This window comes from Thunnus albacares, chromosome 5 (assembly GCF_914725855.1).
Source record: "Thunnus albacares chromosome 5, fThuAlb1.1, whole genome shotgun sequence".
Classification (NCBI taxonomy): domain Eukaryota; kingdom Metazoa; phylum Chordata; class Actinopteri; order Scombriformes; family Scombridae; genus Thunnus; species Thunnus albacares.
Genome location: NC_058110.1, coordinates 2965527 through 2985795, shown reverse-complemented (window position 1 = coordinate 2985795; position 20269 = coordinate 2965527). Strand labels below are relative to the sequence as shown.

General features: G+C 40.1%; 1 protein-coding gene across 3 annotated transcripts in view; it reads left to right on the top strand.

Moving 5' to 3' along the window:
- The first annotated feature begins 2992 nt into the window (after positions 1–2992).
- plod1a (procollagen-lysine, 2-oxoglutarate 5-dioxygenase 1a) overlaps positions 2993–20269 on the top strand; it is a 38208-nt gene continuing 20931 nt past the window's right edge. Inside the window, exons 1-6 of one of the 3 annotated variants that reach the window (XM_044351222.1) lie at positions 2993–3399; positions 11482–11573; positions 11858–11991; positions 15335–15498; positions 17681–17793; positions 18006–18069. In XM_044351222.1, coding sequence (XP_044207157.1) covers positions 3309–3399; positions 11482–11573; positions 11858–11991; positions 15335–15498; positions 17681–17793; positions 18006–18069 — 658 coding nt within the window. In that variant the 5' untranslated portion in view covers positions 2993–3308. The remainder of the gene's footprint in view (positions 3400–11481; positions 11574–11857; positions 11992–15334; positions 15499–17680; positions 17794–18005; positions 18070–20269) is intronic. The other 2 variants (XM_044351224.1, XM_044351223.1) reach the window with 2 other exon arrangements.

Here is a 20269-nt window from a genome sequence, read left to right as displayed (position 1 = left end):
TTGCTCATGACCACATTGCCCATACTCATGATCTTCCCCACATCTGGCACATCTTCTTCTGCCTTCGTATGTCTTGGCTGTATGACCAAACCTTTGACAGTTGTAACACCTCATTGGCTTTGGCACGCACTCTTGTACGGTATATCTCAAGAAGCCTAGAGTCACTTTCTTTGGGAGCACTTCCTCCTCAAAATCAAGTACATCGTGCTCACTGTCTGTCCTCACTCCCTCTCGAGTTACCTGCGACCACCGAGCACCTTTCAGGATTCCTCCTTTTAAGTTTGATTTAATTTCCTCCATTGTAACTCCAACTGGCACCCCCAAATCACTCCTTTATTCCACTTACTTCTTCTTTCAATACACTTGCACTTACTGCTTTAACCCGCACTACTTCTTTCATCCTGCCAGCCCGATCTCTCTCTTCTTCATTCCTGCAAATCAACAAATTTCCATCTTTCAAAACCTTAGCCAAGTGTATATCCCCAACCTGGTTTTCGGTTGTTAATTTCAACGGACTCATTGAAGAGATTCCCCTCTCCTCACCAAATCTCAATATAAGCTTAAACTCCAGACCATCCTGAGTTCTCTCCTCTCTTCCTCCCCCAAAACCTCCACTATCCTTGATTTTCTTTGAGCTGATTCTGGCAAAATTACCTCTTTTCTCTCTCATTTTCTCACTACCTTGGCTTACCTCCGTACTGTTATCACTTCAATTATGTCAGAGTCTCCCCCTCTGGTTCATTCACAACATAGTTGTGCCGACCCGCCACAGCTTTCTTCATCTCATTGGGTTTCCCCATTCTAGTGAGCTCTCCTCGCTTGTGACCTCCAACTGACAAACATGTTTTGATCCCAGGATCATCTGTCAGATTGCTCTGATTGTTTTTCCACAAAGTTTTAACCATGTTTCGCTGTCGCCGTCAGCTTCCACCGTCAGCTTCCACCAAACTCCTACCCTCTCTGATCAACTCCCCATGAACATATTTAGGTCATGAATGTATTATATTATATTATAATATTATAATATATTATAATCTTGTAATACACCCATGATTTAGATATAAACAGTCTATATAGGCTACAGTACAGCAATATGAGGGGAAAATAGCACCTACCTTAGCATCCACATTTTTTGTTATGTAGTGGTATTTACTATGCTATGTGTCTTCAGTAACATCAAGTAATACCATTTATTTACCAATGTCTATTTTATACAACTTTGGCCTTTGTTTCATAACTTTTCATAGCCACATATTGGTTTCAGTCTTAATCAAAACACCATAACATAACAATGTGTCCTTTTTAGTGGTGTTTTTCCTTCATTAACATGAGAGTAGATTTCTGGAGGAAATTACGTGTCACTGATGAGAACACAAATGTATTGCTTACTAGGTGTACATGTGTAACCGAAAAAGTATGGACAGTGAGAAGTGTGGAGAAGATATATCAGATAAGGAAAAGTGAAGACGAGGAATTTTAAAGTAGAATGTGACTTAACAAAAGAGTAACAGCAGAACAGTTATAAAAACTATAACTGCAGTTACAACTGTTGGTTTTTAAAAGAGTTGTTTTGGGGCATTTTTGACTTTAATTCATGGTATATAATTGAGAAACAGACAGAAAATGTGGGGAGGGAAAGGGGAATGACATGCAACAAAGGTCCTTGGATGGAATGGAATAAGGGATGTTGTAGTTTACACATCTTAGCCCCCAGGCCACTGTGACACCCCATCAAGTTCAGTTCACTCGCTATTGTTATTGAGCATGTGAAAACTGTTGTATAACGTCTTTTGTGGCTCTGGAGCTTTGCCAGATCTGAGAAAATGACGATACTGTCATGTGGCAACTAAGCAGGTGAACCCAAGTGCAAACACTGACAGGCTAGAGACAGGGTTGGAATGAAACGGTGTTTATTTTCAGGATGGCAGGGTTAGTTAGCCAGGTGAAGCCCAGGGAATGGTTCACAGCAGAGCCAGGCAGAGATCCCAAAGGTGAAGTATGGAGCTTGGTGGGTCCAGGTAAGGGGAATGGAGCAGACAAGATGAGGCAGGGTCCGAGAGACCGGGGCCTAGGGCAGAGCAGACAGAACTGCAGGGAAGAGGGAATAAGTTTCAGACTGTGTACGAAGCAACAGACAACTAGCAAATAAGCTTAGGAACGACCAGACGGCTGGAAGCATAGTACTGACATAAGCAGAGGCTACGATCTGGCAGGGTGGATGTGGCAGAGCTGAGAATATATTTCAGGATGAGGTGCAGCTGGTGGTGCTCTGCTCCGACTCCAGCACACCTGTCTCCACTCAGACAGACCACACACACACAGGGAGAATAGGGAGAGAGCCACCGGAGAAGTGACAGTTAGGAAGACATAGAATTAGATGTGGAGGGAGTGTCAGGGGAGGCAGCAGGAGCAGATGTAACAGATGCCATCTCAGCTTCGGGTTGGAGGCTAGAAATTCTGCACACAAAGCCTGCAGGACGCAGGCTGGGAGAAGATTCACAGATTCAGTGAAATGAGTGCTATTATTTATATGGATTTTATTGTATGTTAACAAGACAAGAACATTTTTGAACTGTAGGTTTTATTATAACAATTTCTAACCATTGACATATACTCTATATAAATACACTCAGCTGCCAGTTTGTTAGGCACACCTAATGCAGTCAAATCCTCCATGAAGGTTCTGATATTCAGTTTTTGTTGAAACTGTTTTAATTGGTTTAGTCTACCCTTATTAATATGAGTGTGGATAGATGAAATATCTATATTCTGTTCTTGTTACAATGTTGCACCCCATGAGTCAACTGTTATAAAACATTTTTTTGTGTGTTTGTGAAATTTTACATGTTATGATGACAAATTAAAAAAAAATGATTAACTTGGTGAGGGGAGTAAAGGCTACGTGCAAGTTTTCATGTCCACAGAACAGCTAGCTCATTTCAAAGACTTTTTTTTCAGTTTTTGAAGTGGGCGTTGCAGATGCATGCAGTTTTAACCTCTTCATATACAGACTAAGGTTTTAACACATGAGCCTACTGCATCACAAATATCTGACAAAAATATCATATAGGAAACGTCAAATTACTGTTTTACTGCTACTGTTCCTCTTCTTCAGCTTCTACTGTAGTTTTAGTTTGTTGCGTGGACAGGGGGATTTAGAGGAAGGAGAGACAGAAAGAGAGTCAGGGAGGGTGGGGAGAGTCAAGTCAGCCCTGCGCAGTTGGCTTCTTCGGACGGAATCAGAGGAAAAAGTGTTGACTGGTTTGCACTGGGAATCGTGAAAGGATTTTAACTCTAACTTTGGAAAAATGAAGCTGTCGCCCCTGCTATGGTTGTCAGGGATGTTTGTCTGTGTACTTGTCCCTCCGACAAACTGTGCAGATCAGCGAGTCTCCGAAGGTAAGTCAGGAATGCTGACTGTGAGTAACGTTATGTCTGCACCCCACCAACATTCCGTGTCAGCTCTGCTACACAGTTTTACTTAATAATGGCGTTGAATCAAGTCTACCCATCTCAGTCAATAGCAGTGCAGTTTGGGACACTTATGCTGGGTTTGGGCTGTTTGGGGAGACTCCCAAAGCTCATCAGGAAACTCTTACTCAAACTCTGGTATGCCTATCGACCAGTAAATAATCCATGTCCTCCTTCCACTGTGTGTCTCGCTGCAACAACCTGCAGCCAGTCGAAGAGCTGAGATTTCGTTGAAAACGTTGCACGCGCCGCTCGACATGTTGTATGAATAGAAATAAAAATGTAGTTCTTTCAAAACTGATTAGCTACGTTACCTTGTAGCTTGTATATTGCTTGTTGTATGTTTCTTAAGACAGTTGAATACAATGAAGGGGGTTTAACATTGTGACCCATTGACATTAGAGAAAACTGCACGTCGGTGCTCAGGAGAACTTCCATGCCGCTGACGTGGACGAGGCTGCCATGAACTCAGTGTGAGTTGTCAGTGCTGCTACTGTTATATAGGAATGCTTCATTAACGTGTAGCGTAACGATGTTGAATGAAGTTTGTTATGGACCAACAAAGAACAAAATCTAGACTTTTGAGACAGCTTTTCTGTCTCAACTTGTCAGGATAGATTTTATCTTTGCAAAAATCATGCTGGTTACAGTATGCAATCTCATAAATCTCCCGTTAGTCCAGAAGAATATTCTGAAGTTATTGAAACATAGCGGCTGTTCCCAGACAGTCTTCCTCTGGAAGCTTCTAGAAATGAATGCCAGTAGCTTGAAACAGGAGTAAAATCAAGCGAGCAACACTTGACACGCGAGAGCATTGAAAGAAGATATTTCCTATTGAAAACTAATGAATCTGGCAGATTTTTTTTTTATGGAGATAATGTTTCAGGATTAAACGAATGGGTGAACTTTTCAATGTTCCATTTGATTCAAATATACTTCCTTGAACTATACTTCATATTAATATAATACAGTGTCTAATGTAACATTTTTTCCACACTGGTCCACTTTGCCAGTGGATCAGAGTTTTACTGGCCCCCCATATATATTTCTCTGGCCCGGCAGCCAAAAACTGAAAGTAATTCTTTTTACCATAGTTTTGGTGATTTACTCATTATAGCCTATACATAATACAACAGTGAAAGAATTGGTAGTTTTCCTTTAGTTATGGATATGTAACTGGCGTGTAGCTGTGGGTGAGGGGCTTCCAGAGGGTTTCCTTTTTTGCTAGATCATAGCAGTCATACTGTTTCAATTTCAAATGTGACCACGGGACCAATAAAAATAAATCAGTTCTTGTTTCTTGCGTCTTGTTGATGATGATGTTGACAGGTCAGATTTTTGGAGTGGCAATGCATTTCGCAGATGCCAGATTGCAAACAGCTCCTCCTCTTTCACTCACTGTACAGCATTACACACACATACGCACTGTATTGCTTACTTTCCACTAACATTTAATATAGTGATTTAATGTAATTGCTTTGTATGGCGAAACAAAGCAGTTTGCTTAAAGTCATCACTAAAAGACATCGTCGGGAGGAGGAGGAGGAGGAGGAAGAGACTACTCCTGTGCCAGTTTCTCCTCTACCTATACTCCTCTGGTGTCAAGGAACGACACGTACGTAGCCGCTGTTTCAGCACTTGTCAAGGGAAAGGCTGAATTAGCGGCTGCTGCTGACGGAGCCGTATGTGGTTCTCCGACGACGACCTCCACCCCCCTCCGTGCCAAAGCGCAGCCATGTACTCAGAGAAGCAAATGCAAACACTTTGCCCTCCTATTGTGTTGGAAAAGAGTTTACGCCAATACACCCAAGGTTTTACCATACATTTATTTATATGTGGCGTTTCGTCCCAATACAAATTGACTTTCTACTTTTGGAGCAGCACACCCCGCTATCACGCTCTCTCTCTTTACTCCCAAACAGACGCTGACTCACCGGCATCGACTCGTTATCCCCCCGCGGCAAACAAACATCCTCTGTGTGCTCTCTCTCTCACACAGGCGTAGTATGGCAAGCCATTTTAACATTTAAACGAACCACACTCCTATCTGTAATTACATTTTAGATATCCAGAATAACATTTCTCCTTGTCAAAATTGTATTCTCACCAGTCAGAATGGTAATTATAGATATCCACAATAACATTCTTACCAGTAGAAATTGTATTTTAAGATATCTACAACTTTGATTGTACTAGTCAAAAGTACATTTAAGATATCTAAAAGTCCTTTAAAAAGTATAAGTGGCAGTTTAAACATTTAATAGTTTAACTATTGCAGATATCTGTAATTCAGTTCTTCTTAGTCAAAATGAACATTTCAGATCTCTACAATGACATTCTTACTATCCACAATTGTCAGTTCACATATCCATAATGTCATTTTTCCTAGGACAAATGACGTCACTTTTGCCATTCATGTGTACTGGGCTTTCAATTTCAGATATCCACAATTGCATTTTTGATATCCAGAATGAACATTCTGGATATCTGCAATACAATTCTTAATAGAAAAATCACATTTCAGATATCTACAATCCAATTCTCACTAGTCATAATTGTAATTTCAGATATCCAAAATGAAAAAAAACTTTACAGATATCAAAAAATGTAATTATGAATATCCAAAAATACATTTTGACTAGTAAAATTGTCATCACGGATTTCCACAATTTCAATTTTACTAGGAAAAATACAGTCGTGGACATCTGTATAAATATTGTTCATATCCATAAATGTAATTCTTTCTATCTTGAATGCAGTTTTAGATATCTGAAATTGTAACTGACGTAGATCAACATAGTGGGTGACGTACTGCAAGTTGGGCGGTGCTTGGTTTTTGCTCTGCCGTTTTCAACACGATGGCTGCGTTACCAGCTATCTCACTTTACAGCTAAACAGTTCACTAAAACATGTTTCTGAAAACATTTGAGGCGAGAAATAGACAATGCAGTAGCAGAATTTTCATTCATATTTGATCAGCACTGCCTAGTTTGACAATTTGATCTGATCATCACTCAGCAACAATCATCTCTGAGTTTTGGACATGCGTAGTGCGACATCTAGTGACCACTTTTGGCAGGATTTTTTTTTCACCAAAAGCAAATGCCGACGTCAGTTATGACTAGTAAGAATTGGATTGTAGATATCTGAAATGGGAGCTTCTCCTTGTAAGAATTGTATTGCAGATATCAAAAATGTAACTGTGGATATCTGAAATTGAATCCCAATACACATGAATAGCAAAAGTGACGTCATTTGTCCTAGGAAGAATGACGTTGTGGATATCTGAAAGGTTCATTTTGACTAGGAAGAATTGAATTACGAATATCTGCAATAAATATCCAGTCTAGATATTAAATGTTAAAACGGCTTGCCATGGGCGTAGTCGCACTATCTCCACTTCAAAACGTAAACACTTTAAGAACGATTGTACGTCTACATCGCTTTGCAAACCGCTGACCATAGCCTGTGTAAACAAGGGACTTTATGGTGCATTCAGGTGCACCTCATAAACTTTAAAATCTACATCACTGTGTATGGCAAAGCATGTGAGACTTCATGGTGCATTCATGTGCACTTCGTAAACTCAGAAATCTATATTCAAATAGTTTCTATTTTTGTCTTTTACTGCAGCATTTTTTTTATAATTAGATGCTTAAATAATAACAACAATATCCCATTCATTTCTACATAGGCACATTTGAAAAATTCTTAGTGTTTGTGGGTCTGATCCACGTTTGAATTTATTAACAAACACTGAAAAAACACTAATTATCATCCATTAAATGTTTTATCTGCCAAGTAACTTATCCATAACCATAATATATACTTACTTTGATATTTATGTACCTTAAACCACGTTTAACTTGCAATGTACAAATTGTTTTTAGTTTAAAATAGGCACAGTTTATCTATTGTATTGCTTATGATGAACAGAACAGGTTAATATATTATAAGACCATGAGAGGATCTTATAAACAAAATAATTCCCCAAAATTACTTGTTTATATTTTCTTATATGTTAAAATGAGAAATTATTGTTACATATGTTGTGTTATGGGTCAAAATTGACTGCATATACTTTCCTATGAAAAAAGTAGAAAAGTCAGTTTAATCAGTGTGTGTGTGTGTGTGTGTGTGTGTGTGTGTGGTTTATGTGGCTGCCGTGCCACACTCTGTTTAAGTGTCATTTTTAATGTTACCCAGCATGTTGGTACCAGTGTACCTCTATCCATACGCTTGATTAATCATGCTGTTGTGTCTGTCAGCTGTGTTTGTGTGATTAAGTGGCTGCCGTGTCAGGCTATGTAATGCTGTTAATGTTCGTCTTGGTGCTTGTAATATTACCTCTGATGATGTATAAGGCTTGTATGATTAAACTGTGGTGCATTCAGGCAAGTATAGTTGTAATGGCCTATTTTGGTTAACATATGCATTTCATAACTAATTGGTCATGGATGGGCTAGGCCCACCTGATTTTCTCTGTGCCCATCCACACTGATTCCTGCCTATGCCACTGATATGTAATGTTGATATATTACACAAATATGCAAAATATAGAATTAGGTACATATTGGATCTGTAAATGAATGTTGTATAAATGTAGTTTCACTGCTGCAGGTACTGCTGGTAGAGAGGAGGGGCTGCTGGTCAGACTCACTGCTATTGGCTGGCCTAGCCTGGTTAGTGTTAGCTCAGCTGGCTACTGCGGCAGCTGCTGGGGCTCTGCTCGATGTTGTGGAAGCTGGACTAACGAGTCGCTGAGCAAAATGCCGTCAAAAAAGCCGCAAACCTCCCCGATGAGGTAGAAGAGTGTAAGAAATCTCTTGACTTTTTGTCAGCCGAGATTGCAACAGTTGCTGGTCATCAAAAGAGGGAAATGCAACTGATGGGAGAAGTTCAATCATTTAAGAAACAAAACATGGAAAAGGAAAAAAAGATCATACTTCTGGAGAATTGAGTGGCCAACCTGAAGCAGTACTGGACGACCTTATCATCAGCGACCTGAAGACCAGACACTGGTACTATGTCGGGGCAGCTGCGGCCTCTGAGGGTACTGGAGTAATCACTTGAGTGACAGGTCATTGGCTACTTAGACAACATGGCATTTCTGTTGACAGCAGTGACATTGAAGCTTTTCACACCCTGCCCAACAAAAACAAAAGTGCAACACCAGCTATAATAATCCACTTCACCAACAGAAAGAAAAAGTATGCGCTCCTCAGACAAGGAAGGAAACTAAAGGGGACTGATGTGTACATCAGTGAACATCTCACCAAAAAGAACGTGGACATCGCAAGGAGAGCACACATATTAAAGAAAACAAAACAAGATCCAGGCAACTTTGACAGCAAGTTGCAAAATATTCATGAAGCTGAAAGGATCAACACCAGAGGCAGCAGAAGTTCGAAGGCGTCAACAAACTGGATAAGTTCAATGAATGAATCCAGGGAGAACAACACAACAAGGTAATGGAAAAACTTAAATAGTGATTAACTGAATACACTAAACACATCCATGACAAGTTTCGACAGAGGTCATTCACCTATGGAATTTAATTCATTACAGCTCATGGTAATTTGAGCCACAGCAGAACACAAATAATAAACATAGCCACAAGCGGCGATTTCTGGGTTACAACCTTTTTGCGGTCAACAGAAGAAAGCAGCTCAATCTTCCAAAACCAAAGCAGGTTGGGTTGATCAGGTTTCAGGCTTCACAAAGGAGAGCAAAGTCAGTTCAGCAAGTTTAATTCTGTTTAAAGAAGGAGTGAGACCAATCGCTCCTTGTTGTTCATCATCTCATCATCATCTCATCATCAGAAAGCATGCAGCATTTCAATAATTGTGCACTCAAAGTTCTGCCATTCATCAGATTTCAACACATTTTGGTGGCTCTGTTCAGGAGATAGCAAGAGATGTTTCCAGTGATTTTAATCAGGATCACTCAAAGGCATCTTGAGTTATGAGCGAATATGTGATATGCCATGCCCACTTGCACCAGTCAATATGGAGCTTCAGATTTTGGTTAATACTCACCCCCAGAGCATGCACACCAATTTTGGTGAAATTCTGTCCACCAGGTTTTCAGATACACATTTGTGGTGCCCCCTATGGGTCGGGCTCAAAACGCTTTGGTAGACCTGTTCCCAGTGATGGACTGAACATGTGTACCAAGATTTATAATGTTTTGATTAACGGTTAATGCGTTATGGCCAATATTTTAATCAATTACTAAACTAATTGATTTTTTACTCTGTACATGATTAGGGCAATTTTGAAGTCAACCAGATATTTAATATGGAAGCAAGGAAGCAGGTCTGTAGTTTGAGAGTACTTTTGTCTCCAGCCATATATATTGGTATGACATAAGCTGTTTTCATTGTTCTTGGAAATACACCAGTTTGTAGAGACTGGTTACAGATATGAGTCAGAGGTTTTGCTACACATTCAACAATATTTTGAACTGTGGACATGTCAATTCCATTTCAGTCTTCTTACTCCTGAGATTTTTAAGTGTCAATAATTTCTTTTTCATCTGTTCCACTTGTAAACATAGCTTCTTTAACATATATGTCTTTACTTTCCACATCATCTCTGCTACCAGTCTTTGCAATCTCCATTGCCAAACAGTATCCAAGGGTTGTTTCAAATGAGGGAAAGTAAACATGACCTGAGAGGAATGTGTATGTTCAAAAAGCATGTAGTAAGGACAAATGCAAAATATCATGTGTGACAATCAAAGGAGCTAATGTATAGAACAACTGCAGTGAAGAAATTAAAACATTTGGAACACTAATCAAATTTAAAAGACTTTAAAAATAATATATTGAACAGATATGGGATGGATTTGTGACATTTTGTTTGTTTCTAACCCGATTGATTTGTTCTTCTGTTATTTTCTTCTGTTATTTGAATGTGTGGTTTGTTTGTTTTCTTGCTTGTATATTCTATTTTGTTGCTTCTTGCTTATATATTTTATTTTTTGTTTTCTTCTAACATGTTTGAAATAAAACTTGATAAACTAAAACTAAACTGATGCAAGTACTGCTGGTAGAGAGGAGGGACTGCTGGTCAGACTCACTGCTGTAGGTACTGCTGGTAGAGAGGAGGGGCAGGCCAGTGTCAGCCCAAAGCCTTCAAGAATCCAACTAATTTTAAGATACTTAGCCAATTAGACTCAATTGTTACATACCATGAACGTCTGTTTTGAGCTTGTTCATAGTGGCTTTGGATGAGAAGGAAGCTGACTGCTGGAATGAAGCAGTTGTGGTCGACTGAAGTAAAGTATAATCTAAAGTCCGTTTCATTCTGTCCGCTGTGGACTCTGTGCACTTCTGTCTGCTGTGTGTGTGTGTTGATTGTTGATTCACAAATCAAAAGTAGGCGATTGGCGATTCTCCCAGTATTTTTTTTTCCACCCCTGCCTACTTGTGCGCATCCAAAGAAAAAACACAACATTTCAAAGACGACAGCATAGCTTTCCGGTAGCCTGCAGCTGTATTACTTTTCCAGACACCATGGCCACTGCCGGAGTCGGAGATGATGGAGAAACAACAGAACTGGAAAATCCCCCTGCTTCCCTGGAGTCACTGGTGCCTTTGCCTTCCCCATGAGTTGTGTAAACAATGAACGTTAAACTTTTACTGGCCTTGGGCCATCGGTTATGTAGGACCCTATAAAAATGTTAGTTCTGTGTCAAGAGAAATAGATTTTTCCTTCAGCATATGTGGAGTTTATGGTATAAACTCACACTGATAGTTAGACCTGCAAGGGCAGATGAAGATGGTGTTCATAACTTAACCAAATCTCATCTTGAAGATATATCATGGAGAGGAAATAGAAATTAAAAAATCCAATCAATTTCTAAAACACATGCACAATGAGACATATATCACAGAAACTGACAGTTATGGCAGCACCATTGGGTTGGTTCATGCCTGAGGCAAAAGAAAATGAGAGACCTACAATATCATCTTACTGAATTCCTCTATAATGCTGTGTCTTCCAGAGAATCTCCTTGTTGTGACAGTTGCAACCAAAGAGACTGATGGCTTCAGGCGTTTCTTGAGGTCGGCTAAACACTTCAACTACACTGTCAAGGTAGGAACCTCGGTGGCAAGATCTCGGTTTAAAGTTCCTTTCCCGCTGTCTGCCCATGAGAGCCTCTCTGTCTATTCTTTAAAGGAAAACAAATACATATTTTTGTGCAGCATGTCTATAATCTGCTAAATGTCTTTATATTTAGGACTTTGTTTTTGTCAAAAGTTAATCAAAGTAAAACTTGGCAGGTAACATACAGTAGAGTATCTTTATTTAAGTGGCAGGAAAGAAGACTTTTTGTCCTCAAATTGCAGTAAATGGTGTGTGTGTGTGTTCTTTTGAAGGTCCTTGGTCGGGGTCAGAAATGGAAAGGAGGTGACTACATGTCAGCTCCAGGAGGAGGCCAGAAAGTGAGACTCCTTAAAGAAGCTCTGGAGAAGATGGAGGATGAGAATAAAATAATCCTTTTTATTGACAGGTAGAGTGTTCTCACCGCAGGCAGTTTGAATCTCAAGATTTCACTTCACATGAGTAACACCCTTGTAATTAAAGGGCCATAGCAGAGTTCTCCAAATCATACAAGTGGGGTTTACTAACAGCAATTGGTTTCCGTTCATTACACAGTCGTATTCAAAATATTCTTAACTGCTTTTACTGTTGTCAGTATTAATGTTGGGTGGTTATACTTTTGTTTGGGCAGGTTCAGTGGAAGAGTCTGCACTGCATTCAAAAAATAGTAGAAATTGCAACTCCCTCTAAAACCACCATTTGTCATTTTTACATTTACAGATCAAATGAATAACATACAAGTTAATCAGTGCGCTTTAGGCCCTGTTTACACCTGGCATTAACATGCATCTCCACATGCATCCTGAGTGACCACTTGTGATTGGATCTCACTTCCTCACTCTATATGCAAATAAACATGTACATCATTACCATTTGCAAAGACCAAATTCGTTCGTTATTAACCGGCGGGAGGACCGGGGGTCTGTGTACCCTCCATCTAAATGTAGGAATTTGTGCACTCAAATATCTTTATGACTTTATGGGGGGAATTATGAATTATTATTGTGCACAACTCCAACATGAAATTATTTGTCCACTGACATAACTCATATTAGGTAGGTATGTTAGTAGGTATGATAATAGGGAAATAGTCCTCCTTGTTGGACACACAAGAGAGGTCTATTAGAATTATGATTGTTATTAATCTTAATTATGATTTTGCAAGGGTATAGGTCTTTTAAGGTTAAGTGACTGAGATGCAAGCACAAGAAAACACAAACAAGTTCACTTTAGTTACATACACATTTATTACTAATACTACAGCTACAAGTACTAAACACAGCAACATTTTACAAACAAGACACAAGAGGGAAAGGGAAAGGGTATGAATACTTGCTAGCTCCCTGGGGTAGCTTCCTGTTGAGAATGGAGTCCGTTGTGCTGGGGTGCGGAGCTGGAGTCTGGATCTGGTAGTGATGAGTGAGTTGGCCGGTCCTGACTTGAAAAGTTCCCATTGGATCTAATGTTAATTAACATTCTGTGTTTTTCTGCATATAAACAAGTTGATGCCTAGTCTGCCGGAAAATAGAGGACGTCAGTTGAGTAGGTGGTCCTTAAATGTGGCCCAGGACACATTGCGTTTACACTGGTAAAAGAGTGTGGTCACATGCGGCCCAGACCACCTCCGAATGTGGTCTGAGTGATCGGATCTCAATCCGTCCTGAATCCGTCTTGGGTGCGTTTACACCTGTATTTAGAGCTGTCTACTTGTGATCGGATCATCCAAGATGGATGTTAATACCAGGTGTAAACAGGCTCTTAGAGGTGTTGGTGGGTGTAAAATAACTAGGATAGGTGGATTGTACATACCTAGCATGATTGTCAACTTGATCAGGTGGTAAGTTGGCCTAAAGGTTGTGAACATGAGAAGCACAGGCTAACTCTGCTTGTCCTGCTGTCCTGCCCCAGAACTGCAACATGCCCACAAGTGCTCTCATTCTGAAGGCAAACTCACTAAAGCCTTGTGAGTCTCCAGCATTCAGAGATCTCACTGAGGACCAAATGATGTGGTTGGCCATAGTGCTGCAGTGAGTGTCTTGGGGTAGGAAGCTGTGAAGGGGCATTTTTAACATGGCAAATTCCTGAAGTTCATCATGGATGAATAAAGGGCCGTCATGATGGAACTTGTAGGCAGCAGCCTGCTGAACAGGAACAGCTGCAGGAGACACCACAGCTGGCTGTTGCATGTAAGGACAAGAGGCAGCAGTTTGTGAAGGTTGAGGAGGAAGAGGAACAGCATCATCCTGTCAACAGTTTTACAGATGTCTCTTTTACAATGGTGGTCTATGGGGAAAATACTTCTTTCGGCTGCAGGGGGAATTTTTCTCTGTAATACCGTGAGTAGCCACTAGGAAACATTGGCTGCAAGGCTGACCAGCAGAACCCTATCCAGCTCTTATAATACATCCATGTGTTACACCGATTTCCTTACTGGACACAATACAAATTAGCAAGTGAGCGAACATCAGATTTTTTCAGTGTTTCCCAGAGAGGATGTCTTAACCCACTCCGTGTGTCAGAGAACAGGCTGAGCAACGTGTCACTTGTTTGAAAAAACGCACGCCTTAGCTTTAACCCCATTTTCATAGCCAAAATCAACGCTGACGTCCTTGACATTTCTGTTTCCCCTCCAGTCAGCAGTCAACATGGACGAAGAGAAAGTAAATTCTCTTATATGAATAAGAGAATTTATAGATATTTATATATATATTATTTGGAGGGGCATATTCGGAAAAATGCCATATGATTAATAGTGTCACTGCTGCCCACTAGTTATTTAGACAGCAAAGCATTTGACAAAATGATCTGAAATTAAGGTAGAAGTGTATAGACACCGATATTAGCATTCAATAACAACCAGTAAACCAGAATGAACTCTGTATGAGTAAACATTAGCTGGCACGTTAGCCAGCAAGTTAGTCTGTAACTTCCAACCGGTCATTAGCGCAAGCACAGCTGGTCCGCCTTTGGGGTTCCACTCCTGATTTGTAAGGTTAACTCCCTTTACACATGGCCGTTGGCACAGACATGGACCTCCTCCACCAAGGCTGATGGCTGCATGATAGAGTTTATTTGCCCAGTGGTGCATTGTAAACACCACCCCCTCACGTGGTTTAGCCCGCCAGCTGAGGCGGTGTACCAGTGTGTGGTGCTTGGAGCCAGCGTGTGAGCAATTTAGTAGATGGATAAGAGCCAATGATGCCCATCCACTCTACCAGTTAGAGTGCAGCTGCCAGCCGACAGAGCTTAGAACTTGCAACTGTCTGCAGTGAGGAGCTCCACTGCTAAAAGCTACTGATTCTGTCAGTGACGATATGATTTCAGTATAGTCAGTTCACTTTGAAGATTTGGTGTTAAAGATTAATTAGTGCATGTACTTATTATCTCATTCCTGGAAAGGAAACATAACTATAGTTCTTAAACTGTTGAAGTGTATCTTTATGCAGCTTTTAAGTAATGTATAGTGGTGTATGGAAAGGTAGTTAAAATGTGTTAACCTGATGGTATGGTTCTTACATACTGAAACATGTGCATATACTGAAATCAAGAGAGAGTATGATTTTTTTTGCTAGTCAAGCGGTTCCTTTTATGATAGTAAACACAACCACTGACAACTTAACTCTCCAAATAAAGACTGCTGGCATCTTATAAAGGCTACCCCTTCATTTGTTTTGAATATGTCACTGGCTTCACACACTGCTGAGCCACACAGCGCAGTAAAGTTCTCTATTTTCACTCCCTGTTTTACACAGCTTTGATATGGTTTTCGCCTCGGGTCCCAAAGAGCTGCTCAAGAAGTTCCAACAGGCCAGACACAAGGTGGTGTTTTCCTCTGAAAGCCTGATCTGGCCCGACAGACACCTGGAGGACAAACACCCCCACGTCAGGGAGGGCAACAGGTTCCTTGGCTCAGGGGGTATGTTCATCGCTCCTGTCATCCACACAGCTAGAAGAGGCCACATAGCTCCAATGCTAATGAAAGAATTGTAAATGTTTATTATGCACATTCTGATGAAATTAATTGTTTCATACATGACCAAACATTGTTAGCCATATTACCAGCATGGCTGTAGGGATTAGAGATGTATCATTGGCCACTGATCGAAGTTCTTTGCTTTGGATGTCAGTCTAGCAGACTGATAAAAACAATATACCTGTGTCATTCAGAAGTGTGTAGACACTTGTGATTGATATTGAAGATAGTCAAAAGAGTAGAAGGTTCTAAGCGGTGCAACAAGCTGTTTGGTCTTGCCTGGTCAGACTTGCAGAAACAGTTTTTAATTAAAGCTAGAGAACACCCACTAATTATTCATGTTGCTGCTTATCATGTAAATTTCATGATAATCGGATGATGTTTGTCACATAAGGCTGCCTCTCTGTTGCCAGTGGGGGGTGCTATCACTATAACTCAATAGTGACATGTAAACGTGTTCAGGCCAGGACTCCTATGAAGCATGGGAAATTTGGTGCAGGTTGGACGATGTACATTCAAGTTACAGTAACGTCCCGCTTCATGACGAAACATTGAAGTTCGCTGTGTCGCCACGGCAATGTCGTATGATGAAAACTCAAGATTTTCATAACTTTTCATCATAAAGGTCTTTCGATGACATTGACCAAATTTGAAGTTGGTCAAGTTAAATCTCTAGAAGGAGTTGGTCAAAATAAAGCACCTGTAAACTGCAAAAACAGCGCTAAATTTGAAATCTAAATTTAAAATAGCTGACCTCCAGTTGGACTTAGGGTATGGCTCCAAGAGGCTTTTTTGTGCATCTGGACATGATATATGGACCTGTCAAATTTCGTCCATCCATGAAATTTGAAATTTTGTAGGGGCACTCTCGAGCTGTTTTGCCACGCCAATCCCTAAGAGCCATAAAATATTAAATCTTTCACCATTTCTTATGAATGTGCAGATTTCATAAGTTTTCAAGCATGTTTAGGCACTGATGGAATATTATCATGTAGATGTTTTCAGGCCAGGACTCTTATCAAACATGTAAAGTTTGGTGCAGACTGGAGCATTTACACTAAAGTTATAACAATTTCCTCTGTCAAGGCGAAACATGAAAACTCAACACCACGCCACGGCAACACGCTTCAACGATAGCTAACGCTTTTGATAACCTTTGATCACAAACTAGTCTAGATGACACACACTGATTTTGAAGTCATTTTGATGAATTCTGTAGAAGTTCGTTAAAATACAAGGCATGCAAATCGCCGAAATTGAGCACTAAATTCAAAATGGCCGACTTCCTGTTGGGTTTAAGCTATGGGTACAAGAGACTTTTTTGTGTGCCCTAGCATGATACATGTGTGTACCCATTTTCGTACATGTAGGTTTAACGTGCTGCAGGGGCCGCTTCGTTGAAATATTGTGGGGCGTGCTGTCGAGCCATTCTGCCACACCCATGCCGGCCACCTATATGATATTACAGACTTTAAGACCTGTCGTGTGTGCAAAGTTGTGTGAGTTTTCAAGCATGTCTAGCCCCTTAAAAACAGCTTCGTATTGCAGCGAACAATGTGTTGCCATGGCAACGTCTTTTGATTAAGAACTCAAAAGCTTCAGGGGTAATCATCATCAAGGTCTTACACCTTGGCTGACCAAATTTGATGTGTTTCTGACTAACCTGCAAGGAGTGGTTACCAAAAAAGTGGTGTTTAAGACTTCCTGTTGACAGTAGGTGGCGCTATGATCATGATTCCTTGCACTTTCAGTGTCAGGCACTGTCGGGCCCTGGCACCTTCATGCTCTGGCCCTAATGATAAGCCACATGTTTGTAAGAGGGAGTATGGCAGTTCCTTTTTATAGCAGAGAAACAGCAGGTCTTTAGTCAGCAGTCAGCATAGGGCTATGGCTATAAAAACTGAGCCTGGCAGTAGTTATTGCTCATGGCATTTTGAAAGAGAAGACTTCACTTTTCCCTGATGTGTTTGAATTTGGACACAACATGGCACACAGCAGTACAGGTACTGTACATTAATATGAACATTTGTTGAACAGACAGACAACAGACAATATAAGAAAAAGCTAAAGTCATAGTTTCTCATTTCCTGTTTGCTGTTATCTCTGGGTTTATTGCTATCCCCAGGTTTCATTGGTTACCTTCACAACATCAAAGAAATGGTTGCTGACTGGAAAGGAGAAGACAAAGACAGTGACCAGCTGTTCTTCACCAAGATTTATATCAATCCAGAAAAAAGAGTAAGAAATGTTACACTGCAGTTTCACTTTACGTTTTATTTCATGCCAGTGTTTCATTAAATTGTATTGGATGTCTTGACTTTTACAATAAAAGTGAACAAAACAATGGCGTAGTAGAAGTAGCTGGAATTAATTAGTGAATGAAAACAACATTTGTGTTAAAAAGATGACTGCTACATATATATTAAAAACAATATATTTCAATCTTTCAGAAATCCATAAATATCACATTGGACAACAAATGCAGAATGTTCCAGAACCTTCATGGAGCCCTTGGTGAGTTCATTGACTTTTGTTTTCTTAGCCCAGCCAGTGAACTTTCTGAAGCAAAGATAAGTGTCCCTACAGAAGACACTGTCCAGTTTACTGGCTGCTTCTGTAATATTAGAAATGTTAATTTCACCCTTCCAGTAACAACTTTGCTTGTTGCCATCTTTCATCACTTGTTTCTTCAAAGGCGGCAAGAAATTTTAAATCTCTTATCATCCAGATGGCAACTTCTTTTGCATGCTTTATGCCATCTATAGAGGGATGTAGGCCATACAATATAGGCCATGTTAGTGCAAGGCTGTTGGACAACATCATCAATGAAAGAGAATCATTTGCACACTAACTCTACCACCACAAAATAAATGGTAAAAGATAATGTTTTGACATACTTCATGTATTGCATATCATTTTTATTTTTGGAAAAAGTGGAGGGAAAAAAAGAAAAAGAAACTAGTCTATGTAGTTCCCAGTAAAAAGGACAGTAGAAAACAAAATGGAACTCATTTTCTATATCATTTAGACAACACTTTGGAACAAATTGGATTTTCTTCTTCTACACTAACAAACAGTCCCGTTTCAACAGCAAGTGTACATAAAGGATACTGTTATAAGAGTAGCATAGCTGCTTTAAGGAATAGGGTAGTGCATAATGTGTGTGCATAGCGAGAGTGTGGTTGAGCGAGTGGAGAGAGCAAGCAGCAGAAAAGTGATGGTGAATGTGAGCAGAGCAGAGGAAAAGTTTAGTAGTAAGTAGCACCACTGCAAAGCACTCAACTTAGGGGAAACACTGGCTCAAGACCACATGGATAAGCCAGAGGGTGATTGGAAAAAAAAGATCTGTGGATAGATGAGACCAAAATCGAACTTTTCAGCTTGAATGAGAAGCATTATGTTTGGCAATGAGCAAACACTGCATTCCAGCATAAGAACCTTATCCCATCTGTGAAACATGCAGGTGTAGTATCATGATTTGGGCTGCTTTGCTGCCTCTGAACCAGGACAGCTTACAAACATCGATGGAGCTATGAGTTCTGAGTCAAAGTCCTGACCTTAATCGTATAGAAATGCTGTGGAAGGATCTGAAGTGGGCAGTTCATGCAAAGAAGCCCACTAACATCCCTGAGTTTAGACTATTCCATAAGGAGGATTGGGCTAAAATTCCTCCAAGCCGGGCTGATAAATAAATAAACAGTTACCGCAAACATTTGGTTGAAGTTATTGCTGCAAAAGGGGGTCACACCATTTACTGAAAGGAAGGGTTCACATACTTTTTCTTCACACAAATATGTAAGATTTGATAATTTTCCTCTGGTATATGCAGATAAATAATAAATGAATTAGTTTAATTGGGTTTTCTTTATCTAGTTTTAGAACTTGTAAAAATCTGTTCACATTTTAGGTCATAATTATGCAGAAATAGAGAACATTCACAAACCTTTAAGCAGCGCTGTATCTTCAAACGAGCCTCACATGGTTCCCCTGCTTGTTACGTTGTAATTGCTGATTCTTCACCAAATGAGTCATACAGAATACAAATTCTCCTTCTGGGCCCTGGTTAAGCCCTATATAAATAAATCTTTATCACGTATTTTATTGAAAAATACACAACTCCACATGTGATCTGAACCACTATTTTTTATATTATGTATGTATACCAAAAACATGCAGGCTTGGTTGATTGGCAACTCTAATTTGCCCATAGGTGTGAATGTGAGTGTGAATGTTTGTCTGCCTCCATGTGTGAGTCCTGTGATTGACTAGCAACTTGTCCAAGGTGTACCCCGCCAATCCTCAGCTAGGATCGGCTCCAGCTCCCCCCAACCTTCTAGAAGATAGGCGGTATAGAAAATTACCATAAATAGATGTAAATTTACAAAACTTTTTAAATATATATTCTTTGTTCAGACCTCATGGGAGTTTGAAATGTAAGGATATAAAAACGTATTTGTTCAACGGTTACACGGGCTGCAAGTTTGGACATGAGTTGAACTCTCAGCAGCAGCAATTTTTTTTCTCTGAGGTTAAAGATGGAATTTGTGAGTTCTTTGTGAAATGTGTTAAAGCTCACGTACACAACATCAAGAGTCCATGGGCATGAATAAGATTCCCTGAGGATTGCCTGCTCCCTCAAATCCTCACTCTGTAAGCTCTTCTAACTGCTGCATGACCCTGGGGCAAAATTTGCTGTTGGGCCCCAAGTGACCCA